Source organism: Peromyscus eremicus, chromosome X (genome assembly GCF_949786415.1).
Source record: "Peromyscus eremicus chromosome X, PerEre_H2_v1, whole genome shotgun sequence".
Taxonomy (NCBI): domain Eukaryota; kingdom Metazoa; phylum Chordata; class Mammalia; order Rodentia; family Cricetidae; genus Peromyscus; species Peromyscus eremicus.
Window position 1 is genome coordinate 1,447,638 of NC_081439.1, and position 25,120 is coordinate 1,472,757.

At 47.4% G+C, this 25,120-nt stretch overlaps 1 protein-coding gene across 6 annotated transcripts in view; it reads right to left on the reverse strand.

The window, feature by feature from the left end:
- Positions 1-267: 267 nt before the first annotated feature.
- The window catches only part of Rbm10 (RNA binding motif protein 10), a 31,190-nt gene continuing 6,337 nt past the window's right edge, over positions 268-25,120 (reverse strand). For 2 of the 6 annotated variants that reach the window (XM_059250056.1, XM_059250055.1), the window contains exons 3-24: positions 16,775-16,955; positions 14,958-15,194; positions 13,150-13,219; positions 11,339-11,412; positions 9,819-9,905; positions 7,841-7,901; positions 7,543-7,719; positions 7,021-7,181; positions 6,767-6,864; positions 6,587-6,674; positions 5,203-5,386; positions 4,954-5,093; positions 4,722-4,839; positions 4,550-4,641; positions 4,285-4,449; positions 1,875-2,024; positions 1,715-1,780; positions 1,447-1,635; positions 1,289-1,363; positions 891-997; positions 686-815; positions 268-604 (exon numbers count right to left, since the gene is read on the reverse strand). In XM_059250056.1, the coding sequence (XP_059106039.1) occupies positions 479-604; positions 686-815; positions 891-997; positions 1,289-1,363; positions 1,447-1,635; positions 1,715-1,780; positions 1,875-2,024; positions 4,285-4,449; positions 4,550-4,641; positions 4,722-4,839; positions 4,954-5,093; positions 5,203-5,386; positions 6,587-6,674; positions 6,767-6,864; positions 7,021-7,181; positions 7,543-7,719; positions 7,841-7,901; positions 9,819-9,905; positions 11,339-11,412; positions 13,150-13,219; positions 14,958-15,194; positions 16,775-16,955 (2,776 nt within the window). In that variant the 3' untranslated portion in view covers positions 268-478. The remainder of the gene's footprint in view (positions 605-685; positions 816-890; positions 998-1,288; positions 1,364-1,446; positions 1,636-1,714; positions 1,781-1,874; positions 2,025-4,284; positions 4,450-4,549; positions 4,642-4,721; positions 4,840-4,953; positions 5,094-5,202; positions 5,387-6,586; positions 6,675-6,766; positions 6,865-7,020; positions 7,182-7,542; positions 7,720-7,840; positions 7,902-9,818; positions 9,906-11,338; positions 11,413-13,149; positions 13,220-14,957; positions 15,195-16,774; positions 16,956-25,120) is intronic. The other 4 variants (XM_059250051.1, XM_059250052.1, XM_059250054.1 and 1 more) reach the window with 4 other exon arrangements.

The window sequence follows — 25,120 nt, forward strand, 5'->3', positions numbered from 1 at the left end:
ATCAGTTTAGTCTAGGGACCATAGGCTAAGAGCAGGTGAGGGTTAAGTGAGGACAGGGGACTGGGAATTCCCAGTGCAGGTTCTAAACCACAAACTTCAGTTTCTGACAAGGGCTGGGTCATGACCAGAATCTTGCCAGCTGGAGTGCTGGCTAGAACCCCATGTATTTACAGTCACTATTGCCATCTAGCTTAGTCTAACATTTATGCATTCTGTGCCTGTGTAATTACAAACCATGCTAGGGCATGAGAAAGTAGAGATGGAAGATGCAGGCTTTTTAGATTTTATTACAAAAGGAACATGATTTGAGCCCAATTTCCCAGCAAAAGTCACCAACTCCAAGTCTAATTTGGTGAGAGCTTCTCTGGCTGGGGAGCAGGCTGGTAGACAGAAGAGCCTCCCTCAGACCACTTCACACCTCATCTTCTCTGTCCCTGGATGGACACCCCACGCCTGTAGAAACAGCTTTCAAAGTTGTTCACTGGGCCTCATTGAAGCGGGTCACCATTGTCTTGTGCAGTGTCTCCTTGTAGGATTCTGTTGAGGTGACCCCATAAGAACTGCCCCGGGCACCCAGGCCAGAACCTCGAACCCGTGTTTGGGCCTGTGTAAGAGAGGCAGGTTTTTGTCAGGCTGGTAGAGGTACACTGCGAGTGTTGGGAACAAGAATGGGTCATAGACTCACCTCAATGGGTGTCACAATGCCCTGTTTCTTGCGACCTAGACCACTGCCTTCTTTCCAGCCCATGGCCTGGAGCATGCGACTGCCAATGTTGTCACTGCCTAATCCATCCCGAGTGGGCTGTTCAAAGTCACTGCAGGTGACAGTGTACAGTGTGAGTGTTGTGCCAGCCCAGAGCCCCTCACCTGGTACCTGGCCCTGCACTCACACAGAGGCTGTAGATATGCCACCGTATTTCCTCCTTTTGGGCTCTGGTGGCTCCGGGATACCATACTTCTCCCTGCGTTCAGCTGCACGGTCTCGGTACTTCATTTGCTATGAATTAGTGCATGTGAGGATGTTGGAATTGGCTGTTATTTTCAGCAAACATAGGCATGGATAGGGTTGCAGGGTAGGCATATAGGTCTCTCTGTCTGGCCTGGTCTTAGGTCCTGAAGGTCAGGACATGATGGAATGGGAATTGGGAAGAAGTCTCAGAGCAATAGGATAACACATGGCTGCCAAGCTGTATGTACCTGGCTAAGGAACTTTAAGTCCCACTGCTTGGAGTGACAGGGACTTAGAAGGGGCAGATGGAATGGAGCCAAGGAGTGGGTCACACCTTACCTCCATGTCATTCTTTTCTAGTGCTTCCAATTCGTTTTCTGACAAGTGGGCTCGCCGATGAATCTCAAGGTTTTGCTGTAAAGGGAAACAGGAGAGTAAAGCAATTGGGCTGGAATGGGCTAGACACAGGATAACCTGCCGACTCTCTGCTCAATTACCTTGTGGAGCCCAGAGAGCTGCTGGTGCCGGATGAGTGCCTCCTTGCTGGGAAACTGGCGGCGGCAGAGCAGACAGGCTAGCTTCTGCCAGTCTGTGAGCTTTTCTTCCCGCTCAGGACCTCCTCGCTCCTGCTCCTCCTCACTGTCACTCTCCCCGCTGTAGGCTGCCACCAGACCTCGAGGTGGACTCTGTAGAAGTTGAGGGTGGACAGTCAGTCAGCTCTGCTGAGATCAGAGACCCCTGCCCATTTTTGCTCTGACAACTCACTGGGCGGTCATCACTGGCCAACTTTGGGAGATCCATGCTGGTGTGCTGTCTTTCAGCTAGTGCTCCCTGAGATAGAGGACACAGAAATTCAGGGCTCCACAGAGGACCCTAAGGAGTGATGAGATTGTAGGTGGGGTGCAGATGGACAGTTACAACACACCTTCTTCTCAAGGATGGCATAGCCTGCATCTGCAGTGGCCGATTCCCGCCTTTCATCATCTCGTAGGGCACTAATAGGCTGGAAGCTGTTTTTGAAGTTTTCTTTTTGCTTGTTGAGACTACGGGCCCACCGCTCCATGTCCTTGGCAATCTGGGGGAGTGGAGTGGGTAGAGGTTAAAGTTGCCAGAATTCCTCAAACTTGGGACTCTATTCTCTCACCCATGACCCTTGCAAGAGCAGCCCTGTAGCCTCAAATCTGTTACCTTTCTTATCTGAACCACTGTGTTCAGTGGCTGTGTATACCTGGCTTCTGGATTATGGCTCTTGGGCCTCATCCTTGTAGAACATTCCTTTACAAACCATAAACCATATCCAAATACCTCTACCTCCTCCAAACCATCTTATTAAAAACAAACTCAAGGCTGGGCGGCGGTGGCACAGGCCTTTAATCCCAGCACTTGGGAGGTAGAGGCCAGCCTGGTGTACAGAGCAAGATCCAGGACAGGCACCAAAACTACACAGAGAAAACCCTGTCTTGAAAAACCTAAGCAAACAAACAAACAAAAACTCAAACTCATGCCTAGGAACCCTCCCCTCTACTGGCCCCATTTTCAAACATTTTCCTGTCTCCCAACTGTTCCATATGGTCTGCAAAGGCAAAGGCAGCAGCAGAAGTAGAGTGGGCAAGGAAGGCAGTGCAAGCAGAAGGTCAGAAGGGCAGTGAAGCAGTGTTGCTGGTACAAGAACCTACTTTCTGTATTGGCCAGGGATCCTTTTCAAGCCCTTCTCTGGTTACAACCCCAACTTTTTCTTTCTTTTTGGGCAGATTTATTTCTCTGAGTAGCCCTGGCTGGCCTGGAACTCACTCTGTAGATCAGGCAGGCCTTGGAGATCCATCTGCCTCTGCCTCCCAAGTGCTGGGATTAAAGGCCACTTCCGCCTGGCTGCAACTCCAATTTCTGATTGGCACTTGTATTACTATTTGTTCTTTCATTTTTACTTTCTAAATGCAGTGAGCTACATACTTGTGTACTATGAGGGCGGGTACTGGGCCTTGCAACATACTACACAAGCACTCTTTCCACTAAGCCACACCCCTAGCCTTATATATAATTTTAATTTATGTGTGATGCCCTGGTTGGTTTTTGTCAACATGATACAAACCTAGACATAGCTGGAAAGAGGGACTCTCAATTAAGAAATTGCTTCCAACAGATTGGCCTGTTGGTAAGTCTGTGGGGCATTTTCTTAATTACTGACCAACATGGTAGGACCCAGCTCACTATGGGCAGCATCACTCCCTAGGCAGGTGGTCCTGAGTTGTATAAGAAAGCAGACTGAGCAAGCCATGGACAGCAAGCCAGTAAGCAGCACTCTTTGATGGTCTCTGCATCAGCTTCTGCTTCCAGGTTCTTTCCTTGACTTCCTTTCATGATAAAAAACCCTCTTATGCCCACATTGCTTTTGGTCAGTGTTTATCATAGCAACAGAAACCTAAGACATGTGACATGGTGTCATATTTAATGTTTTGTGTTTTTCCCAGGACATGAACCATTTTCATAATTCGTCAGGTTGCTGAGGGAGTATTTATTGCTTGTTTCTAAGTGCTGTGCTTTAATGTCATACCTTCTCTCCACAGAGACACTGAGGTTCCCTCTAACTGCTCTCTACTTGAGTGAACTTTTTGGAGCCCACTACTTATGATGGGACACCTCCTGCAGCCTTGAGGCGGGGGAAGGGCTTGGACTTGCCTCTCCTGATTGTGCCTCCCCATGGGAGGCCTTGCCTTCTTGTGGGTGGGAGTGAAGAGTGGGTTGGGAGGGGGAGGCTGGGGGGGCAGGAGGAGGGAAGAGAGGGATCTTTGATTGGTATGTAAAATGAATGAAAAAATTTCTTAATAAAAAAAGGGGGAAAATGGATATTTTCTTTTTCTTGACTGTAACAATCATTGCACTATATATATATGTGTGTGTGTGTGTGTGTGTGTGTGTCTATAAAATTTACGTTTTGCCTCTTAATCATTTATAGTGGAAAATAAAATTATAAACAATAAACAGTATATATGGATTTAAAAAAAAGTAAAAGAAAACCCTGCAGTATTTCTTTTCTTAATCAACTTCTTATGGGCCTATGAGAATTTATCTGGGATCAATAGACATCTAACTAGCAGCATGAAGGTTCCCTTCGTGGGACAGAGAAAAGCTTCCAGAGCTCACTCAGATGACACAAGTCACTTCATGGTGGTAGGTGGTCCTGCTACGGTACCCAAAAAAATTGATCTGGCTCAAATGTCTGAAGCAGTTACTACCACTGTCGATGCACACCCACTACCCTACTTTCCCATAGCAGGAGAGGGCAAGGGGTGACAGAACATAGACTCCAAACAGCCAGATGATGGCTGGAGGGTCACCTGTTGGGCTGTCTTTGTCTTATGCTTCTCTTTCTTCTCTTTTCCCTCCTTTGATGATGCCCCCGTCTCCTTATGTCCATCAGCAGACTGCTCCAAGGCAGGTATGTAGGTCCGCCGCTCCCCATCCCAGTATAGGTACTGTTGGCTCTGAGCATTGTAGTAATACTGAGGAAGAGAATGGGAAGAGGGGGCAAGAGGGAGGCCCTCTAGGGCTAGCTGCCACACAACCACAGTCCAGTTTTTCCTAGGCTACTCTGTCACCTACCTGGGAGTTGGGGTCATAGTACAGACCAGTCTGGGGGTCATAGTAGTAGCCAGATGTCTCATCATATTGGTAAGTAGAGACATCAGGGACAGCTGTAGGGAGGAAAGGCAAGGTTGTCAAATTCCTCCCTGCTTAGAGAAGAAGTCCATACCCTTACCCATAGGCTACTCACGGTACTGGCTGTAGGACTCTGGGACAGTGGGACTGGTAGCTGGTGGTAAGGCAGAGCTGGGATGAGTAGGGCTCTGGAGCTCAGACTTGAGCACAGCAGGTGACATGATGGTATATGACTGCTCATGGGTCACACAAAGGAACAGGACTCAGTGTTTATTAATAACCCCCTGCCCACTCAGGATGCATCTGCCAGCCCACCAGCCTCCCCAGAGTACCAAAGTCACCCTCACCTGGCTGTTGGAAGCTGTGCCTTGGCCACTGCTTCCCTCAGCTGATTGCTGATAGAGCCCAGGGGCAGCACCAGGCTGGGCTCGGGAGAAAGCCTGCAGTGACACAGAGTCTGCCCCAGCCTCAAGGGAGGCCTCAGGACCTGAAAGGAAAACCAAGGAGAATGCCCATGAATGTCAAGAGCATTCTGACATAAGACAGTAGGCCTCTAGGCCCCACAATTAGGCTCTGCAAGAGAGAATGAGGCTCACCTGCTCCAGCTGGGTCCCCTTTGGTCCCAGTCATGCCAGGGCCCTTGGTGTTCTTAAGGTAGCCATGGGCATAGAGGGAATCTGTGCCCTGGCTGCTGCCATAGCCCTCATCCTGTTGATAGTAGCTGTAGTCGACCGGTGGCTCCTCAGGGGCAGCCCAGGCACTCTCTCCACCCTGGGAGGCCTGAGGGGCAGGTGGGAGATCATTAGAACAGAAGGGGACATAAGGGAAGAGATCTGCTACAAGCATCTGTCCTACATGTGGAGCTAGCATTTGACAGAAAAACATGTAGTCTTAAGGTAAGTAAAAAGCAAGGGGTCCTGACCACAAGATAACAGCGGAGGAAAAACAGACTAGAAAAAGAATACATGCCCAAATGCTCCCCTGCCCTGAGCTGATACTGATGATGTACATGTGTTAGGCCTCAGACCAAGCAAGATACCCCCAATCTCTTTTTTCCTATTTTCTCTCTCCCCCCATAACTATGTAGCCCATGCTGGCCTGGAACATGTAGCAATCCTCTTGCCTTTGCCCCCACTGCCCACATCAGTGCTAGGATTACAGGTATGCATCATACCTTGCTAACCTCCTAGTCTTTATTCTCTTCTACCAAATTTTTCACTTCCCTTTCCTTTTTCTAGTCAAAGACTGGCCTTCAACATCTGATCCTCTTGCTTCCACCTCAGAAGAGCTGTGATTACAGCTGTTTACCACCACACTTGCCTCCCCAAATTTTTTGGATACTTATTAAGTTCCTTTTTATTCATAGCATACACACTTACATAAACAATGCAACACACACACACACACACACACACACACACACACACACACACACACACACACACAATATGCCATTTCAGGACAATTAAAAAAAAGTTCTAACCAACAGCATAGAGCACCAACCCAAAGACTATTGTCAAGAAATGTATAGGAGATAGTGATGGAGAGAAGGCTCAGCAGGTAACAGCACTTGTTGCTCTTGCAAAGGACCCAGGTTCAGTTCCCAGCACCCACATGGTTGTTTATAGCCATTCAAAATTCTAGGTCCAGGTGATCGGACACCTTCTGACCTCTGCAGACACTGGGCACACACATGGTGCACATACATAGGTACAGGCAAAACACTTATACACATAAAAATAATGTTTTAAAAAAACACCTTAAAGAAGAAAAAAGCCCCAAAAGTGACTGGGAAGGATATAGGATGGAGTAGGAATGGATCACTGTCTACAGAGGCAGGAGCAAAGTGGAAGGCCTACAACACCTGTTATAACAGGGCATAGCATTTTGATAACAAGCCAATTTTGCTGTTTGCAGAAAGAGGACAGAAGGGTTATGAAAGTCAGGTGCCAGGGTGATGGGGCAGAGAAGGCTAAGTACCTGTGAGATTGCCCACTGGGCAGCAGCAATGGCAGTGCTGGCCACAGAGGCAGCATTGATGCGACTGCCTTCATTGGAGGCCATATCCCTGGGGAGGATAGTAGAAACTGGAAATGAAATGGGAAGCCCCAAGGTGGTGGTGGGGGATAAGCTGTAAGGGGGCTTAGGTGGGGCTCTGACCTCTTAGAACCCTTGGCAAACTCCACGTTGATGGTCTTGCCATCGATGGTGAGCGGAGGGTGCAGGGCCTGCAGGATCTGCAGCAGCTGGGCTGCCTCCTATGGGTGGACCAAAGGGTCAGGCCCGGGGAGGCCCCCCGGCTCCATTGCCCCATTTCTAGATTGGTACCGCGGTGGGGGTGGGGTAAAGGACCCTCCTCCCTACCCTGGGGGCCGGGACCATAGCTGCCCGGCCCCCCCCTGTGCCGCCCTCACCACGATGGTGGAGAGCTGGATGAAGGCGAAGCCTCGGTTCAGCTGGGTCTGCTTGTCCTTTATAACACGCACGTTGGAGGAGGACAGCACCGCATAGGGTGCTAGGGCCCCCAGGATGGAGTCCATGGTGCTGTGTGGGTTCAGGTTGCGCAAAATAATGGCTGTGGGAAAGGGCTCAGTGTTAGGATGCACCTCTCACAGTCTGCTCAGGGACCCAAGTTGCCTCTATGCTCATGTACCTCCTGCTTCCTCTCACCTCTTCCTCTCCCATAAATTCTGCTTGTCAGTCCAAGTGCCAGCTCTGTCTCTCATCTGCTAGGAACCCTCTCATACATCCCCAAAATTAGTTTGTGGACAGTCCCTCCCTTGCTCTCTCTGTATCATGTGTTTATTCCCCACACCAGGTAGAAACATTCCCCCCCCATAAGGACAAGTTTTGTTCATTACCATTTCTCTGGTTTCAAAGGTCCCAGACCAGATGCCCTAGGGCATAGAGGAAGGAGGAAAGAACAACTGACTCACTGTCATTGGCGTTCTCGGAGCTTGGCTCTGAACCCTGTGACAGGGCTTGGGAGGTCAGTACTCCCTGGGCCTGGTAGGGTTGCGGCAGTGGGAGTAGGCCCTGGCTTAGTTCCCGCCCGCCCAGCGGCAGTGCCTGCTGATCCAGCCGGGTGCCAAGGGGCAGCTTCTGCTCTGCCTCTGTCGGGGATGGTGGGAGATAGGCTGGTGACAAAGGTGGAAGCTCCATGGCTGGTCACACTCCCCACCCTTCCACACTGGCCCTTCATTCCTCTTGCCATTCCCAGTTAGTACGGCTCACCTGATTTGGGCACACCACATTTGAAGCACTTCTCACGCCGTTTGAAGTTCTGGACACCACACTGTGAGGCACAGGCCAGGTGGTCAGGGCTTTCCATGATATCCTCCAAATATGGGCCCACAGAACAACATAATAATCCCCAGGAAGGGAGCTTTTGGGGTCGGGGTGGCAGGAGTCTTCTGGAACTTTCATTATTATTTTCAATCCTGTGAATCTTCTCTGACAACTGGTTCCTAGCACCAGTCCTCTTATTTCAGCAATCAGCAACTCTCACATGTAACAGCAGTTGCTTCCCCTCCCCATCTTGTTGAGACTATCAAATCTCAGGATTGTATCCCATGATCCTTCTTCCTGAGATTTGCTTACGTAACAGAAACTTGCACTGTTTCCCACTAGAAGATTTTGGTCAGATCCTTTCCATTCCTTCTTGCTAGGACTAGGTTGAATAAAACTACTTTTGATTTTTTCCCTTGGATATTCCAGCTACCAAAGACCTTGTCCAGCTTCCATCACATTCTATCCCTGTTCCAGTCAGGTATTAAGCAGTGTGCCTGTGTTAGGCCCTACACCATGTGATCAGGACAGTCTGCTTAGACTGTGCTGTCAGGGGTTAGGAGCAGAGAATGGGTTGAGAGGCTCACAGCTCACTGGGCTGGGCGACACAGAAGCAGGGAGGTTCAATCTGGGAAGCCCAGAGGTTTAGTTTTGCTGGGAAGGGATCTTAGTAGAGGGACTAAGAGACTTTCTACAGCTGGTGAAGGGGAACATGCAGAGATGAAAACCAAGGCTGGCAAGGGAAGATGGTGACAGTAGAATGAGGACCTCATGCTAAAACTAGATGTTCTTTGAGTTGTAGACAGGGAAGGGAGGGCATGCTCAGAGCTGGGTTTCAACTGCAACACCACAGGTGAGGGTGGAGAAAAAGGGATGAGGCTAGTGTAACGAGGAGGGCTCCGTGGGAACTGGATGGGAGGGTGCAGGAACTGGCATCAACTGTGAGAATGGCAAAGAAGGGAAGGTGGCTAGTCTGAGATGGAAGTGACAGGATCTGGTAACCAAAAGACATGTGGGACCCAAAGGAGAGGAAGAAGAAAATATGAAAAAAGATGAAGATCCACTGTCACTTTGTCCCTCTCTTTCCAGAGGTTGAACACCTCCCCTGTATAAAGGTGACAGCTACCACTCTCCCACTAACCAGACTGCTTCTCAGGGAGAAGACAGGGTGCTCCACTAGCTCTTAGCCTTACTATTAGATTTTGGGACTACCAGATAGCCCTGGTAGATGAGGCTGTAGAATCACAAAGCTGGCCTCAGGGCAGACCTAAAGCCACTTAGGGAACAGGAGGTGGCCCTGTGAGCTAAAGGCTCAAGTATGGTTCCACCTTTCTGAGCCTCAGCTTCCTCCTAGGGAATATGGTGGTGATCACACAACCTACAAGGTGGACCTTCAAGGCTTAATAGTGACATGGCTGTATCAGGGTAGTCTTTAAGGTTGAGTTACCCTCAGAACACTCTGTGCTTCTTTTCAAAGGTAACAACAGCTAATTAAGAGTTGAATGTGGGCCAGAAGTCCTTTTCTATGTTGCTCTCCCATCAATAGTTTCATTCTCTCAACAACTTAGTACTCACTCTCACCTCTTAAAGATGAGGAAAAGTGATGTACAGATAGGATAAGCACCTTGACCACCATCAAGACAGACCTGAGACAGTCTGCAAGCAGCCTGGCTCTGAAGCCCATGGTCTACACACTGTAGTAGGCTTATGTTGTCATGGATTAGTCACTTATGCTATTATTTCTTTTAAGTCTACTAGGCCTTTAGGCCAAGCTGTGTTTGATGAGGGCAGAACCTTGCTGACTGGGGCTAGACAGCCTGTTTCCAAGACCACACTTCCTCTCACAGGCTCTGAGAGAGTGAGTTGCTGCTGCTCCTGCTAGGGCAGACTCTCCCCAGCACCAGCTGCCCACCCAGCCCTGTACCTTATTACACAGCCAGTCCTCATTGATCTTGGGCTTGGGGTCGCTGTAATGCATGGATACCTTCTGGCCCAGGATGTTGAGGGAATGCTGTGGGAAAAAGCAGAGCACAGTGAGGCCTAGGTAGCAGTGCCCCACGCACCGTTTCAGCAAAGGAGAAGAGAGTGAGCGAGCCCTTCAGCTGGATGGATGAGGGACAGGGAATGAAGGGAGTTTGGAGAACTGATGGAGGGAAGAAGGAACGGAGGGAGGGAGGGAAGGAAAGCACCACAGCTCTCAGGGCACAGCTGCTTACTGCTTACACACCTCTCTCTCTCTCTCTCTCTCTCTCTCTCTCTCTCTCTCTCTCTCTCTCTCTCTCTCTCTCTCACTATCAGGCACATAGTGCTTGGTTGACCAACGACTGCCGAGTTGGGAGTACTCCCCCAGCTTGGTCCTGACAGTGCCAGGCCACACCCAGGGCCAGCACTACACAGGCTACACTGGGAACGAGGGGAGATGGGCAGGGAAGAGAGAGGAGGGGAGAGAAAAAGAGAAAGAGCGCACGAGCGCTAATGCTGGAAAAGGGGAAAAAGAAAGCCAATTTAACAGATGGAGGTTTCCCGCCATGAGGCCACCTTCCCAAAGTTGGCAGGGTCCTGGGCCCACCGCACTAGCCTACTGACCCGACCCACAGAGCAGGCCACAGGGTTGCCTCTGCCAGGACCCTCCACTTCACCACGGCTGCCCCTTCCTCCCCTGACACTTCTCTCCAGTGCTCTACATCAGTGATAGGCTAGGGCTGGGTAGCCAGGTTAGACCCTTGAGTCTTAGAAGGTCCCAACACAGTTGAGTTGGGATCCAGTGCCAGGCTAGGGGAGCCAGCTCCCTCCGTTGCAGACAGAGCACAGTTCCTTATTGAGAAGGTAGAGGTGGGGCCTCCTGTGGGTGGGGAGGGTGCTGTGAATGGGAGGGACCAGTGAATTGAGCCCAGCATGTCAATAAAACTATCACACTTGACTGGAACTTTCAACCAAAAGCAGTGCTGTCCCTCTGCATGGAACTCAGAGGGCCAAATTCACATGCAGGAGAGAGCTAGCAAAACAAGTCTTGCTAGTTTGTGTGCCAACATCTATGTTCCCCAGTGGCAGGATTTCAGTGGTCCTGAGAGCACAACCAAGTTCTGGCTCTGCTGACTCGGGAGCAGAAGGGTCCCACCAGGGTGTGGGAAGCTATGGGAAGGAACCCACCCTGGCAGCTCTTTCTCTGAAAGCTCAGCCAGGAGAGGTGAGGGAGCGCTAGTGCCTGGCAGTAGGATGGGGCCAGGGGACGGTGTTGAGAGTGGGCCCCAGATGGGAAGCCCAGTGGGTAGTGAGAGATGGGAAGAGGAAATAGTGGGGGTCAGGAGGGGGGAGAAAGAGGGCAGGGGTATGGGACACAGGGCCACAGGGCAGGGAACTGTGTCCATAAGATTCAGGCGATGGGGAGCGCTCGATTATAAAGTAGTATTTGTTTGGGGGGGGGTTCAAGTGCGGCAAAGCAACCTGATTGGCTTCCATCCATCGTGTAGCGTCCTGCAAGTGACTAAACTCGACGAAGGCGAAGCCCCGGCTCTGACCTGGAGACAGCATTCAGATACAGACGCAGTGGGTTAGTCAACAGCTTTGGACACACGGCGTTCCCGGGGGCAGAACCCGAGGGGAGAGGACCAGGGGCAGAGAGGGAAAGGGGAAGAGGAGAAAGGAAGAGAAAAAGTGATCAGAGAGAGAAAGAACAGGGAAGATAGGAGTCAAGGTAGATGGCTGGGAAGGGCAGGAAGGAGGGAAAAGGGAAGGGAAGAAAATAAGAATAGGAGAGTCAGATCAGGATAGGAAACATATATCCCAACTGTGCAGTGAGATGGGAGGCTCAGGCAGACTTGCCTAGCCAGCTTGGGGTGACAGATGGAGAACTGAGAGGGGAGGGATACATGGAGAGATGTGTCTCTAGAAGAGGAGGTTGCTTTGACTCCATATAGGCCAAAGCAAATAGCTCATGGGCAAGCCTAGAGCAAGGCCAGGAGGATTACTGGAACAGGTGTTTAATCAAAAGAGCAAAAGAGAAGCCAGGCTAAGTTGGTCTGTGAGGCTATTTTGGGGGAGAAGGGTATTCCTGGCCAGTACATAGGAAACCAGGGGGTGATTAGGAACACAATCTCATCTTAACCTTAGTGTAGGTAAAGGGGAGGATAGTCGCTAGGGAGCCACATCAGGGCCACAGTGGGAAGACTATAACCACTGACAGTCAAGATTCTCCTAAATAGGCAGATGGTGGCTGGAGCTGGCCAAGAGGACGTTACAGGTAAGAATCAGCAGGTGCCTAGGAGAAATGTCCAAAGCCACTGAGAGGCCATACCTGGGATGCCTCCCTTAGGGAAAGAAACACAGATTCTGTCAGTGAATGGTACAGCTAGAGTAAAACAGAGCAAGACCTACATGTCACTGAGACAGACTCCAGGCCTGGCCAGGGCCTTAGGGCTTACAGTTCTGGGAAAGTAACTCCTTCAGAGGTAATGATGAAAGGAGGCTTTGAATGTGGTGGATCTAGAGGGCATGCTTGATCTCCAAAAGAATCGCCATCAGGATGCATGGGAGGATGGAATAGTATACGGGGGTGGGCAAAGGAAGATGGAGACAGGGAGGAGGTGTAAGGAGGAGAGAGACTGAGATGGAAAGAGAAGCCCAGGCAGAGTGAGGCCCCACTGTGCCTGCCTTGGGGAGCCTGGGCAGTGGTTCTGCAGAGACAACTCCACCCACCCTGCTAAAACCTCAGGCCAGCTCCAAGCAGCCTGCAAGAGGGAGGGAGGGAAGGAACAGGCGAGGCCAGAAAGTTCTGACTGCTCCTTAGGATATACTTTCGATGAGAGCCATTCCTTGCCTCCCCTCTTGGGACATATGGGTGGGTCCATGTGAGACCTACTTTTGGTTAGAGGCTGTCAAAGTGATGTGAAGGAGACCAAGGGGCAGAGGAAGGAGAAGGAAGTATATGTATTAGCAAGGGTCACCGCCTCAGATACTCAGAGTCCCAAAGAAGAGGTTTTCCAGAGCCTGGCTCTGGCCTTGCCCCCGGGGAATAGTTAGCTCAGCCCAGAGCTGCATCCCCTTCAGGACGGCCCCCCTGTAGAGGCTGCTGGCTGGAGCTGTGAGAGTAGGGGATGGGAGAGAAAAAGAGGGTACCCCCCCCAAGCTGCCCATTCCCAGCTATGGCAGGAAGGGGAGTAGGGAGGGGAAGAGGGAGGGGAAGACAGAGGCAGAAGGGAGATTTGGAGGCTGAGGCTGGCCAGCAGAAGGGGAGGGCACTGGGAACGAAAGCTCACCTGAGGATTTGTTCCGCATCAGCCGGACCTCCCGTGCTTGAACACCATGGGACTGCAGCTGGCCACGGATCTGTTCAGGAAATAAAGAAGTGGGATAGATTTAGCAAAGAAAGCAGCTAAGTATATGCGCGCGCGCGCGCGCGCGCGCGCGCACACACACACACACACACACACACACACACACACACAACCTCCTCTGCCTCTTTCAAAGTTTCCCCCAGTAACAACAACTGCAACCCACACTAGTACTCAGTCTTGCTTCCAGCCCTGGACTTGCAGAAAGTGAGTCAAACAAAAACAGAAACATAGTACAGGGTAAAGGATGGCAGCAAGATGATCCCCAGGGGTACAAAGACAACAGGAGAGCAAGTGGGGCAGCAAGTCAGGAATGGTGGGCAGGGTGATCTGACAAAAGGCTTAGTAGTAGCCAAGGAGCATAGAAGCTGGAATGCAATTCTTGTCCATCATAAAGGAATTACTCCTTTTCCTTGACTTGCACCAAAGGCTACCTATGACACAGAGAAGTACAGAGCCATTTCAGCCATGTGAGGAGGAGAAACTTAAGACAAAAAGGCATGATGTTGATCTGGAAAGTTTTCTCAGTGAAATGAGCCTGAGGGATACTACAGAGGCAACTTAGGACCCCAGGTGAAGCAGTCTCTAGGCTGGCAGTACCTCTTTTTGTGGATGGGGAGTTTATGCCAGATACTTAGTGGGGAGAACAACCTGTGCTTTTGGGCATCAGCCCCCCATCAGGGTAATATACAAGAAATTAAGCCTCATGCACATAGGTATGCAGGAAGATGAAAAGTAAAGATACACAGATCTTATCAAGACTCATATCAGGGAAGGCTTAGAAAATAACAAGAACATGAGCTCTGGGGTCCAGCAGTCCAGGTTTAGATGCCAACTCTACTCTGCCACCTGCTGGAACATGAAGCAAGTCACTTTGCTGATTGGGTTGGGGCTATGTGGGACTGACTATAACTTGTACCTTCTAGAAAGAGCCTGGCACATGGCCTACCCTACCATAAAACCTCAGGTAAAAATGTCAGCAATCAGCTTGATCCTAGAAGGATTTCTTCGGTGGGATTACTACTGTCACAAAATGGGCAGCTGGCAGGCTTTTGCTTTCAGGGAAGTACTGCTGAGAGAACTGACTGGGGCTAAGGGCAGCAAGGGGTTCAAGGATCAGGAGGCTAGTCAAAACTCTAGCAATATACTCTTGGATTTCTAATGTGGCTTGCCATAAGACATCCGCATGAGAAGGAAATGAGTGAAGAGAGGAAGATGGAAGGCAGAGAATGTCACAAAGGCAAACAGGGTCAAGAAGCTATCAAAAGCCACCTATGGGTAGCTGTGGCCAGGCTGTCACTGCTGACAAAAGGGGAGGAATACAGAATTTCAGAAAAGCCCATGGGCCCTAACATCTCACTCTCATGGGTCTCTGCCACAAGAATATCTAACATTGGGCCTGGCCCTCTATTCACGTATACGAAAAGGGTGAAAGCCAATGGAATATGCAGGAGGGATGCTCTTCTCTCATACCCACCAGCACCAGACACCCACAGCTACTGCCCCTAGACTAAGCCAGCCTGTCTGCTGCCTTCACCCTTCCAGACCAGGAGCTGATGGGGCCCATCCCAGAGGATGGATAGTACCGAGGGACAGGAGCTGGTGGGAGAGAAGAGAGGGAAGGTGCTGTGGTTGGTTGCAAAGGATGGTGGAGAAAAGCTGAGGGCCCTGAAGAAGACCCAGCCTGGCCTCCTGCTCTGCCACCTGCCCAGAGCCATTGGGGGGGCACGTACATCATCCTCAGTGGCTGCCTGTGGCAGCATCCTCAGCATGACGATGTTACTGGCCTTCTCCTCCTCCTCCTCCTCATCCTCCTCCTCATCCTCCTCCTCCTCCCCTTGCTCGGTCCGATAGTCCTGGTCCCGATAGTCGCCGTCTCTGGGGAAGCCTGGCGGGCCAGTGGGACTGTGCCTGTGCCGCCGCCGCCGCCTACGCTGAGTCTCGGAGCCCGGGGAGGCCTCGTAGGAATCCTGGCCGACAGAATAAGATGAGAGACACCAGACGGGCAGTCAGTCTGGGTGGGCCTAGTGGCTGGCCAATGGCTCTCTGAGACAGGCAGGCTCTGAAAGCCAGGGGTGGGCAGGCGGGCTCCGGTTAAAGGCTCAGGCAGGCAGGGTGGGTAGGCCTTGGACTGTGGCCTTTTTAAGGCTGCAAATGTTCCACAGGATACTTTGGGGAACTGCCTTTAAAGAATGGCAGTATTGGTGTGGAGGAGGAACTCCCAAAGACAGGCTGACAAAAAACACAGCTTAAGCCTCCTTGGGATAAACTAGCCTGAGTTCAGCAAACTAGACTTTGCCTTCAATTTCTTCCCTTTTCTTCCTTTGCCAGCTCAGCTGGTATGTGTACAATTGTTTACTGTGCCATTGAAAAACACCTGTCTCCTATAGTTCCCAGCCTAAGATCAGGCCCTGGAACCAAGCCAGCAGTTTTAGGAACAGTTTCAGATATGGGTCAGAGGCAGCCAGCAGAAGTTGGTGGGCTACTATGCTTCCCCTTGGTCCTTGTTCCTCAGCCCTAACAAAGTCTCTGTTCACTATCAGTTTCTTTCACAATACAGTGCAGTTGCTGATTCTTAACTGTTGTCAATCTACTAATTTCAATACTAAGCAGCTCAGGCCTAAGCCTAGAGCCTCCTACCTGTACAGGACAGGTCCAGACAATTCAATGCTGTATTCTATACTTGTCAATGATCTCTTCCCAGGGTCCACTGTATCCATGGAAACATTAAGAGTCACTGCTCAAGAGCAGGCAATGGAGAAGCCTGGATGCCTATAGGCCCTGGCTAACCAAACAAAGCTGGTGGTCCACCAAGGGAATCTTCAAATAGCCCCCCCAGAGGGTAGAGGATAGTTCAAATACAATTCCTCCCCAGGGCTGGGCTTACAAGTGTAACCTTTCCATCCTACTAGACAGAGAGCTGCCTGTCTACCTGCTTATATCAGGTCTTTGACTGGTCCCCTCAGACTGGCGTTCTCTAAGGCAAGGGTGTTTCTAGCCCTCAGATGTGGGCTCTCTCATGGCAAGCATCATGCCTCACCCTTTAGGCTAGAGGACTAGTCCCACTCGGAACTGGCTTCCCCAGAGGACCTTTCCTTCCCTTTTGTCTAGAGGTTTTGTCAAGACCAGGAACACCCAGTGTTAGCTTCCCAGAGTTGTTTGGCTTGGATGATATTCTGTTCTTAGGCTGTCTTTCTAACCCTAATTGCTGGATCCCACGAAAGAGATCCTTTTGAGGGCCCTAAATTGGTGGGGACAGGCAGTACAGTGCTTGCAGTGAACCAAAGGCCAAAACTGAACAACAGGGAAGAAGGGAAAGAAGTAGTGGCTAGGAGCCCTGAGAAATACAGACTGAAGCAGTGTGGAAGCCAGGGAGACCCAACTCAGAAGAGCCCTCAGAGAAGGAGCAGGGACAGACCCTCCCCTAAGTGACACAAAGCAACTGAGCAATCCAAAGGCACAGGAGCAGAACACTGCTTACACCTGGTGCTGCAGCCAGACACATAGGCCTTTCAGGAGCATTGCCTCCAAGGCCTGGCTTTGCCCTCACCTCTGCACTTTGCTCTTCAGATGAATCGTCATACTCATGTTTGCCCTCCTGACTGCCATACTCTCGGGGGTATGAGCGGTAGTCCATGTCTCTATAATCATGGTCCCGGCTGCGGTTCTCTCCATCATCCTGTGAGCGATCAGTGGCTCCATAGCGGCCAGTCCTGTCACCACGACCACCTCTAGGAAAAGAAGGATAGGGATTAGAAGACCATTCTTCCCCAAAGGCTCAAGATGTGAGAGTTATCCCACAACCCTCTCTCTAGAACCTCAGTCCCACTCCCTAGAAAAGGACTCTGAAAATCTCACTCCACTGCATGGACTAACTACTACATGCTCTTAAAGCCAAGCCACTTATCTTCATCCCTTCCTCAACTCTGGTCTACATGTATCTCAAGTTTTCTGAATGGATTCCTCACCTCTATATAGGCTTCTCCCAGTTCTGTCTCTGTACCCCAAATCCCAAATATGAGTACTCTCTAAAGTCAATCAACCCAACCATGTCATTCAATTTAGTGATTTCCTCTAAACAAACAGATATAACACCCAAATTTTCATCAAGATCTCACCCAGCCTACAAGGTAAGGTCTCTGCAGACCTATCCCTGTATGCTCTATGCATGCCACTCTACCCACTTCACAGCCATCTTGCTAGAACTGGCAGGTCTTCAGTTAAAATTTCTCCAACTGAGGATCTTGTAGAGGACTTGAGTTCCTGGCACCCAGATTGGGCAGCCTATAACCCCAGCTCCACTGTCCTCTTCTGGCCTCTGATGGCATATGAATTCATATGTGCATACTCCCACACAGACACATACACATAATTAAAAATAAAAAATTTTCTCCAATTATAGTTAACTGCAAAGTAATTATCTCAAAGTTTATTTAATTTGTCAATCTTTGATGAGTTAAGAGATTACTACAGGGACTATAGGTATAGCTCAGTGGTAGAGTGTTTGCCTAATATATGAAAATTGATGACTTCCATCTCAGACATTGGGGAAAATTACTAGGGGTAGTCCCAGCTGCTCAAGACCCTGAGGCAGGCTTGAGCCTAGGAGTTCAGGGTTAGCCTAGGCAACATAGCAAGCCCCCACACACATCTAAAAACATTGGTTGTAGATGTAGTTCAGTAGTGCACAGGCCCAGCATGCAGACGGCCCTAGGTTCTATTTCCCATGTCACAAGTTAAATTACTTAATGGTGAGTTCTAGGAAATGATGGCCCATGCCTGCTGAGTCCTTATTCCTATCTTATTCCTTAATACAGTGTATAGGACTCAGTGGGTGATAACAATCAAGTATCTTATGGCAGGTATACCTATAATCCCAGCACTTGAGAAGTGGAGGCAGGAAGTTCAGGAGTTCAAGGTTAGCCAAGGTACAAAATGAGTTTAAGGTTACATGAGACCTTGTCCTTAAAAAAAGAAAAAGTATTTTAAAAAGAATCAACCCACCGGGCAGTGGTGGTGCATGCCTTTTTTTTTTTTTTTTCCAAGACAGAGTTTCTCTGTGTAGCTTTGCGCCTTTCCTGGATCTCGCTCTGTAGACCAGGCTGGCCTCGAACTCACAGAGATCCGCCTGCCTCTGCCTCCCGAGTGCTGGGATTAAAGGCGTGCGCCACCACCGCCCGGCTGGTGCATGCCTTTAATCCCAGCACTCGGGAGGCAGAAGCACATGGATCTCTATGAGTTCGAGGCCAGCCTGGTCTACACAGCGAGATTCAGGACAGGCACCAAAACTACACAGAGAAACCCTGTCTCGAAAAAATCCAAACCAAACCAAACCAAACCAAAACAAAAAAAGGAATCAAAACATGTTCATTTAAAAAGAAAATATACTGCTATGGCTGTTTAGCTTAGTGGTAGACCACCCACAAGACCCTGGATTTAATACCCAGCATTGAAGAAGAAAATAAAGGTGTAAAAAAGAACACAGTCAAGCAAGAATCAGACCCCACAGAAGAATGCAACAAGATTCCATTTATGAGCAGTAACAATACTAGAATGCCCATTACTGACACCACTTTTTTTTGGGGGGGGGGGTTTCGAGACAGGGCTTCTCTGTGTAGTTTTGGTGCCTGTCCTGGATCTCACTCTGTAGACCAGACTGGCCTCGAACTCACAGAGATCCACCTGGCTCTACCTCCTGAGTGCTGGGATTAAAGGTGTGTGCCACCACCGCCTGACCGACACCACTCTTAAAACTACATTATTCTAATGATACTAGCGAAAGCAAATAAATAAGGAAAGGAAGAAAAGACATTAAGAACTGTAAAGGTAAAAGAATCACCATTATTTGCAGCTGATAGGAGAATAGCCTTGCAAAGCCTAAATGAATCACACAAAAAAAGATTACAAGTAATTTATCAGGAGCTGCAGTTATAGTCCAACAACAACACATTTTGAGTTCTATCTTCAGCACCTCCAAAATAATAACAACAGTGATGACGATAATGAAAATCAGGGGCTGGAGGGATGGCTCAAAGATTTAAGAAAGTTTGGTTCTCTGTATCCATGTTGGGCAGCTCACATCCATAAGTAACTCTAGCTCTAGGGGATCCAATGACCACTTCTGGCTCTTGAGCACACTTGTAAGTGTGCACACGCGCGCGCACACACACACGCGCGCGCGCACGCACACACACACACACAAATAATAAATTTATTAGCGTTTCTGGCTATAAAATTAATATGCAATTACATGTTTTACTTAAATTCAGATAACTATTGTTTAAAAAACAGGAAGACACTGCCTACGATTGCATCTAAAAGGTTAAATATTGGGCTGGAGAGAAGGCTCAGCGGTTAAGAGCACTGGTTGCTCTTCCAAAGGACCCTGGTTTGATTCCCAGCACCCATGTGGCTCACAACAGGCTGTAACTTAAATTCCTTGGGATCTTAATGCATATACACATATATACACGCAAACACACACACATAAATGAAAATAATAAATCTTGTAAGCAAATACATGATTAAATATCTATGTATGTACAAGATCTTATGACTATTCTTCACATATATGAAAATTTACTTGTGTATTTATTTACTTTTTCTTTGGTTTGGTTTGGTTTTTTGAGACAGGCTTTCTCTGTGTAGCCCTGGCTGTCCTGGAACTCAATCTGTAGACCAGACAGCCTGGCCCCGAACTCAGAGATCAGCCTGCCTCTGCCTCCTGAGTGCTGGGGTTAAAGGCATGAGCCACCACTACAGGGTTTTTTGGTATTTATCTCAGGTTGACCTTGAATTCACTAGGTAGCCAAGACTAGCTTGGAACTCATGGTCCTCCTTTCTAAGCCTCTTAAATGCTGGAATTACAGGCATGGACCACTATGCCAGCTTCGATAAAAAATGTAAATGGAAGAAATTAAACCATAATAGAAAAAGGGGGGAAGGGGACCAGGTGTAGTGTCACATGCCTACAATCCCAGCCCTCAGGAAGTTAACAAAGGAGAATCTAAATTTTGATGCCAACTTGGGCTATGTGAAAAAAAAGGGGGTGAGGTGGGGTGGAAGAGGGACTTAGAGACATGGCTTAGCAGGTAATGGTGCTTAGTGTCCAACAATGCAAGCTTGACAATGAGTTTGATTCCTAGAACCTACACGAAGGTGAAAGGACAGAACCAACTCACAAACTTGTCCTCTGACAACCATACTCACACCGAATAATATAAAAACAAACAAACAAATGGGTGGGGATATAGCTCTATGTTAGATCACTTCTGTGCCATGCACAAAGCCTTAGCTACAAATCAGAAAAAGAAAAGTTAGAAAAAAATATTCATAATCCTTTATATGCTCTACTCACTTAGCCAAATCCCTTAGACCTATACCTTTAAATGGGAATTAATAACCCAAACCCCAAGGCATAGAAAAAAAGATCATTCAATTGAACTATATAAAAATAAAATACTGCTGGGCGGTGGTGGCACAGTCCTTTAACCCCAGCACTCGAGAGACAGAGCCAGGCAGATCTTTGTTTGAGTTTGAGGCCAGCCTGGTCTACAAAGCAAGTTTCAGGATAGGCTCCAAAGCTACATAGAGAAACCCTGTCTTGGAAAAACAAACAAACAAACAAAAATACTTAAGCTTGGAAAAATCCAGAGACCCACAAACAATCACGAGTCATATTAAAAGACAAACAATACAAGGAGCTAGGCTCTGTACAGTACTGAAAATAAAGAAAATGAACTAGTGCAAGCAAGCAAATTGGGAGTGGCAGTGTATGCTGTAATCTCAGGACTCAGGAGGCTGAGGAAGGAAGATAGAAATGTTGAGGCCATTTTGAGATACAGAGGGAAACCATGAATCAAACAACAAAAAATCCAAACAACAAGTAAATAAATACAAAAGAAGAAAACATAGCACCAGTGATTAACACCTAATTAACATAACAGCAGCACTCAAGGAAGCTAAGACAGGAGGATCACAAATTCAAGGCAAGCTCAGACAATTCAGTAACAAAACGTCTGGGGACATAACTCAGTGGCTGAAATATATCCTGAGCCCTTACCCACTGCTGAGTTTGGATGTTTTGTTTTCTTGCTATAAAAGCTCTTCACATGTTCTAGATAGGAATCCCTTACCAGATGCATGATCTGTAGATATGTTCTCCCATTCTGTGGGGTTTCTTTTCATCTTGATAGTGTCCATTGATCTGAAAGTTTCTAATCTTGATAAAGTCAAACTTATTTTGAAATATTTTTTGATTTACAAGAGTTCAAAGATAACACTTGTGTACCCTCTGCCTAGCTTCCCCTAATACTTAGAGAACTTAAGCCAACTAAACAATGGACTATTAGGATTCCACTAATTTTCTCATACCAGTCTGTCTCTTTGTAAAATTTAGTTTTAGTTTTTAAGTGTATGTTCATGCATGTGTACATATGAGTGCAGTTGCCAGTGGAGGCCAGAGTGTCAGATTTCCCTGCAGTTGGAGTTAAAGGTAGTTGTGAGCCACCCAACATGGGTGCTAGGGAACTGAACTCAGGTTCTCTGGAAAAACAGAAGCATACTGAGCCATTTGCAATATGTCTTGTTTCAAGGATATCAAAGTCTTCTCTGGCCTATGAAAGATTCTTCCCCCCGCCCCCCGACACAGGGTTTCTCTTTATAGTCCTAGAACTCACTTTGTAGACTAGGCTGGTCTCGAACTCAGCAATCTGTCTGCTTCTGCCTCTTGAGTGCTGGGATTAAAGATGTGCACCAGCACTGCCCGGTCTCTGAAAGGTTCAAAATATGTATGTATGTATGTATGTATGTATGTATGTATGTATGTATATATATATTATATTTATATATCTTTGTAGCTTTCTTTTTTTTCTGAGACAGAGTTTCTCTGTGTGACCTTGGCTGTCCCGGAACTCGCTCTGTAGATCCGGCCTGCCTCTGCCTCCAGAGTGCTGGGATTAAAGGCGTGTGCCACCACTGCCTGGCATCTTTCTTTCTTTTTAAGGATAGCAATGATTTTGTTTGAAGTGATTTCTTAATTACACTTGAGGTTATGGGGTTTTGTTTTGTTGAGAAACAACAAAAGTGAGAAGCCCTTCTGATTATATACTATCAAGCAGCAGCAGCATGACTTATCTCTGGCGATGTTGACCTTGATCAATAAGGTGGTATTTATCATTTTTCTCAACCCACAAAAATTCTGGTAGAGTATTTGTATAGTAGCATATATGAAGCCCTCAGTTTGGTTCCTTCATAAAAACCAGGTATGGTAGTTCATGTCTACAAATTCAGCACTTTGGAGACAGAGGACCAGAAGTTCAAGATGATTCTTGGCTACATAGGGAATTTGAAGCTGACCTAGGCTAGAGACCCTATCTCAAAAAAAAAAAAATTCCTATTTTTCCTTTCTCCATACTCTACTGTTTAATTTAGATGAAAGCCACTAAAACCAGCCCACACTCAAGAGAGGAATTAAGCTGTTTCTGAGTGAGAAGAAATATCTATGTACCTATCTTATTTAGAATCTATCTTATGTGGAATGTTTCTTTGTTCCCTCCCTCCCAGAATTCTTTTTTCTTTTTTGAGACTGGGTCTTACTATGCAGCCCCGACTGACCTGGAATTCACTATGCAGACCAGGCTGGCCTCAAAGTCAGAGATTCACTTGCCTCTGCTTCCTGAGTGCTGGAATTAAAGGCATATGCTATCATGCCTGGCTTTGGAATGTTTCTATAAAGAAGATCTGTGACAGAGCTTTTTGTTAATATAAAACTTTTTTGTGCTTTTGATAATTTCATACATGTATACAATGTATTTTGATCACACCCATCCTCCACTTCTCCCTAACTCCTCTCAGATCCACCTAACCCCTCCCAATTTCATGTCCTCTCTCTTTTTTCAATAGCCCACTGATTCCAATTTGTACTGCCTACATACTTATACGTGTGGGGCCATCCACTAGAGAGTGGTCAACCTATCAGAGGCCACCCTTTATAGAAAATCAACCCTCCCTTCCCAAGAAGCCATCAATCGCCAGTAGTTCTCAGCTAGCCACAACCCAGAACACTTTTTTTTGTTTTTTTGAGACAGGTTTTTTTCTGTGTAGCAACCCAGAAAATTTTTTGGGGGGGAAGGAGGGTTTTTTTAATGATTAAAAATAAGTATAGAAGTTTGAATACATATATCACCTGGATCACATGTAATGTGAAATCTGAAACAGGATAAATGAGAAACAACACTTACTGTATGTGAATGTTGGTGAAATAGTACAACTCAGCCTGGTCTACATAGTGAGTTCCAAGACAGCCAGGGCTATGTAGAGAGGCCTTGTCTCAAACAAAACAAAACAAATCAAAAACAATGTAGGGCCAGAGAGATGGTGGCTTCGTGGGTAAGGCACCTAACACCAAGCCTGATTACTTGAGTTTGATCTCCATAACTTATATGGTATTTTCTCAATAGACTCCTTCCTGCAAGTTGTCCTCATGCGCGCACACACACACACACACACACACACACACACACACACACCCCAAAAACAAGGTAGGTGGTTCCTAAGAACAATGCTCAAGGTTGACCTCTGGCTTACACATACACACGTATGCACCTGCACATGACTGGACATGTACACATATAAATACGCACACACTCACCAAAGGCTGGGGCATAGCAAGTGGTAGAACTCTTGCCTAGCATACTCAAGGTTCTGGATTCTCTCCCTAGACTGCAAAAACAAACAAGGCCCAGATGCCTTTAAAGGTAAGTTCTACTAAGTTTCAAGGTAAGAATAGCTTTTTTTTTTTTTTTTTTAAAAGATAGGGTCTCACCATCTAACCCTGGCTGGCCTGGAAGTCACAGAGACCTGCCTGCCTCTACCTCAGAAGTGCTAAGATTAAAGGCATAGTAACACATATAACATAGTAACCACAATAGTAACTCTCACACAAGTTTCTCCCAAAACAGCAAAGATTGCCTAATTTATACCATGAGGCTACCTTGTTTCCAATGCCAACACAACACAGATATAAATAACCAAACTAATACAATAGCTAACTAAACTTAGCAGTCTTAAAATAACACTGCTGGTGAGGAAGTGGATAACAGTGAGCCTTCATAGACTGTGGTTGGAAAAGTAAACTAGTCCATTTACTATGAATTCTGTATGGAGGCTCCTCAGAAACTAAAACCAGATCTCTCAAATGACCCAACTTTATCACTGCTATGTATTTACCTGAAGGACTTCAAGCCAACAAATCAGAGACATTTATACACTAATGTTTATTGCAGATTATTCACAACAGCTAAGTTATGGAACCAACAACAAAGGAACGGGTAAGGAAATTGTGCTTTATACACATAATAACAATTTCTCCAGCCACAAAGAATGGAGTTAGGCCTTTTTCAAGACTTGGGTGCAACTGAATAAAGTTATATTAAATGAATTGAGCCAATCTCAGAATAACAGACATAATGTTTTCTCTATGGTCCCTATATTTTATATAGATACATAAAATCATGCATGTATTTAACACGAAAGTAGAAGCAAAACTGTCTAAGAGAATAAAACAGACTAACATGAAAAATATGCCTGTATTAAAATGACCTTATGTGATAGTACTATGAACAATGACTACACATAATAATTTTCTAAAGAATGAAAAAATCTAGCAGGGCTTTTTAATTTAAAAATTTATTATTACTATACGTGTGCATAATGTATGTGTGTAGGCACATGGGCCACAGCATGCATATAGAAGTCAGAGGACAATTTTGGTGAATTTGTTATCTCCTTCAGGCTTTATATGGGTTCCAGGGAATTGAACTCAGGTCTCCAGGTCTGTGTAGCAAGTGCTTCACTTGCTGAACCATCTTGTTGGCACCCAAATCTAGCAGCTTTA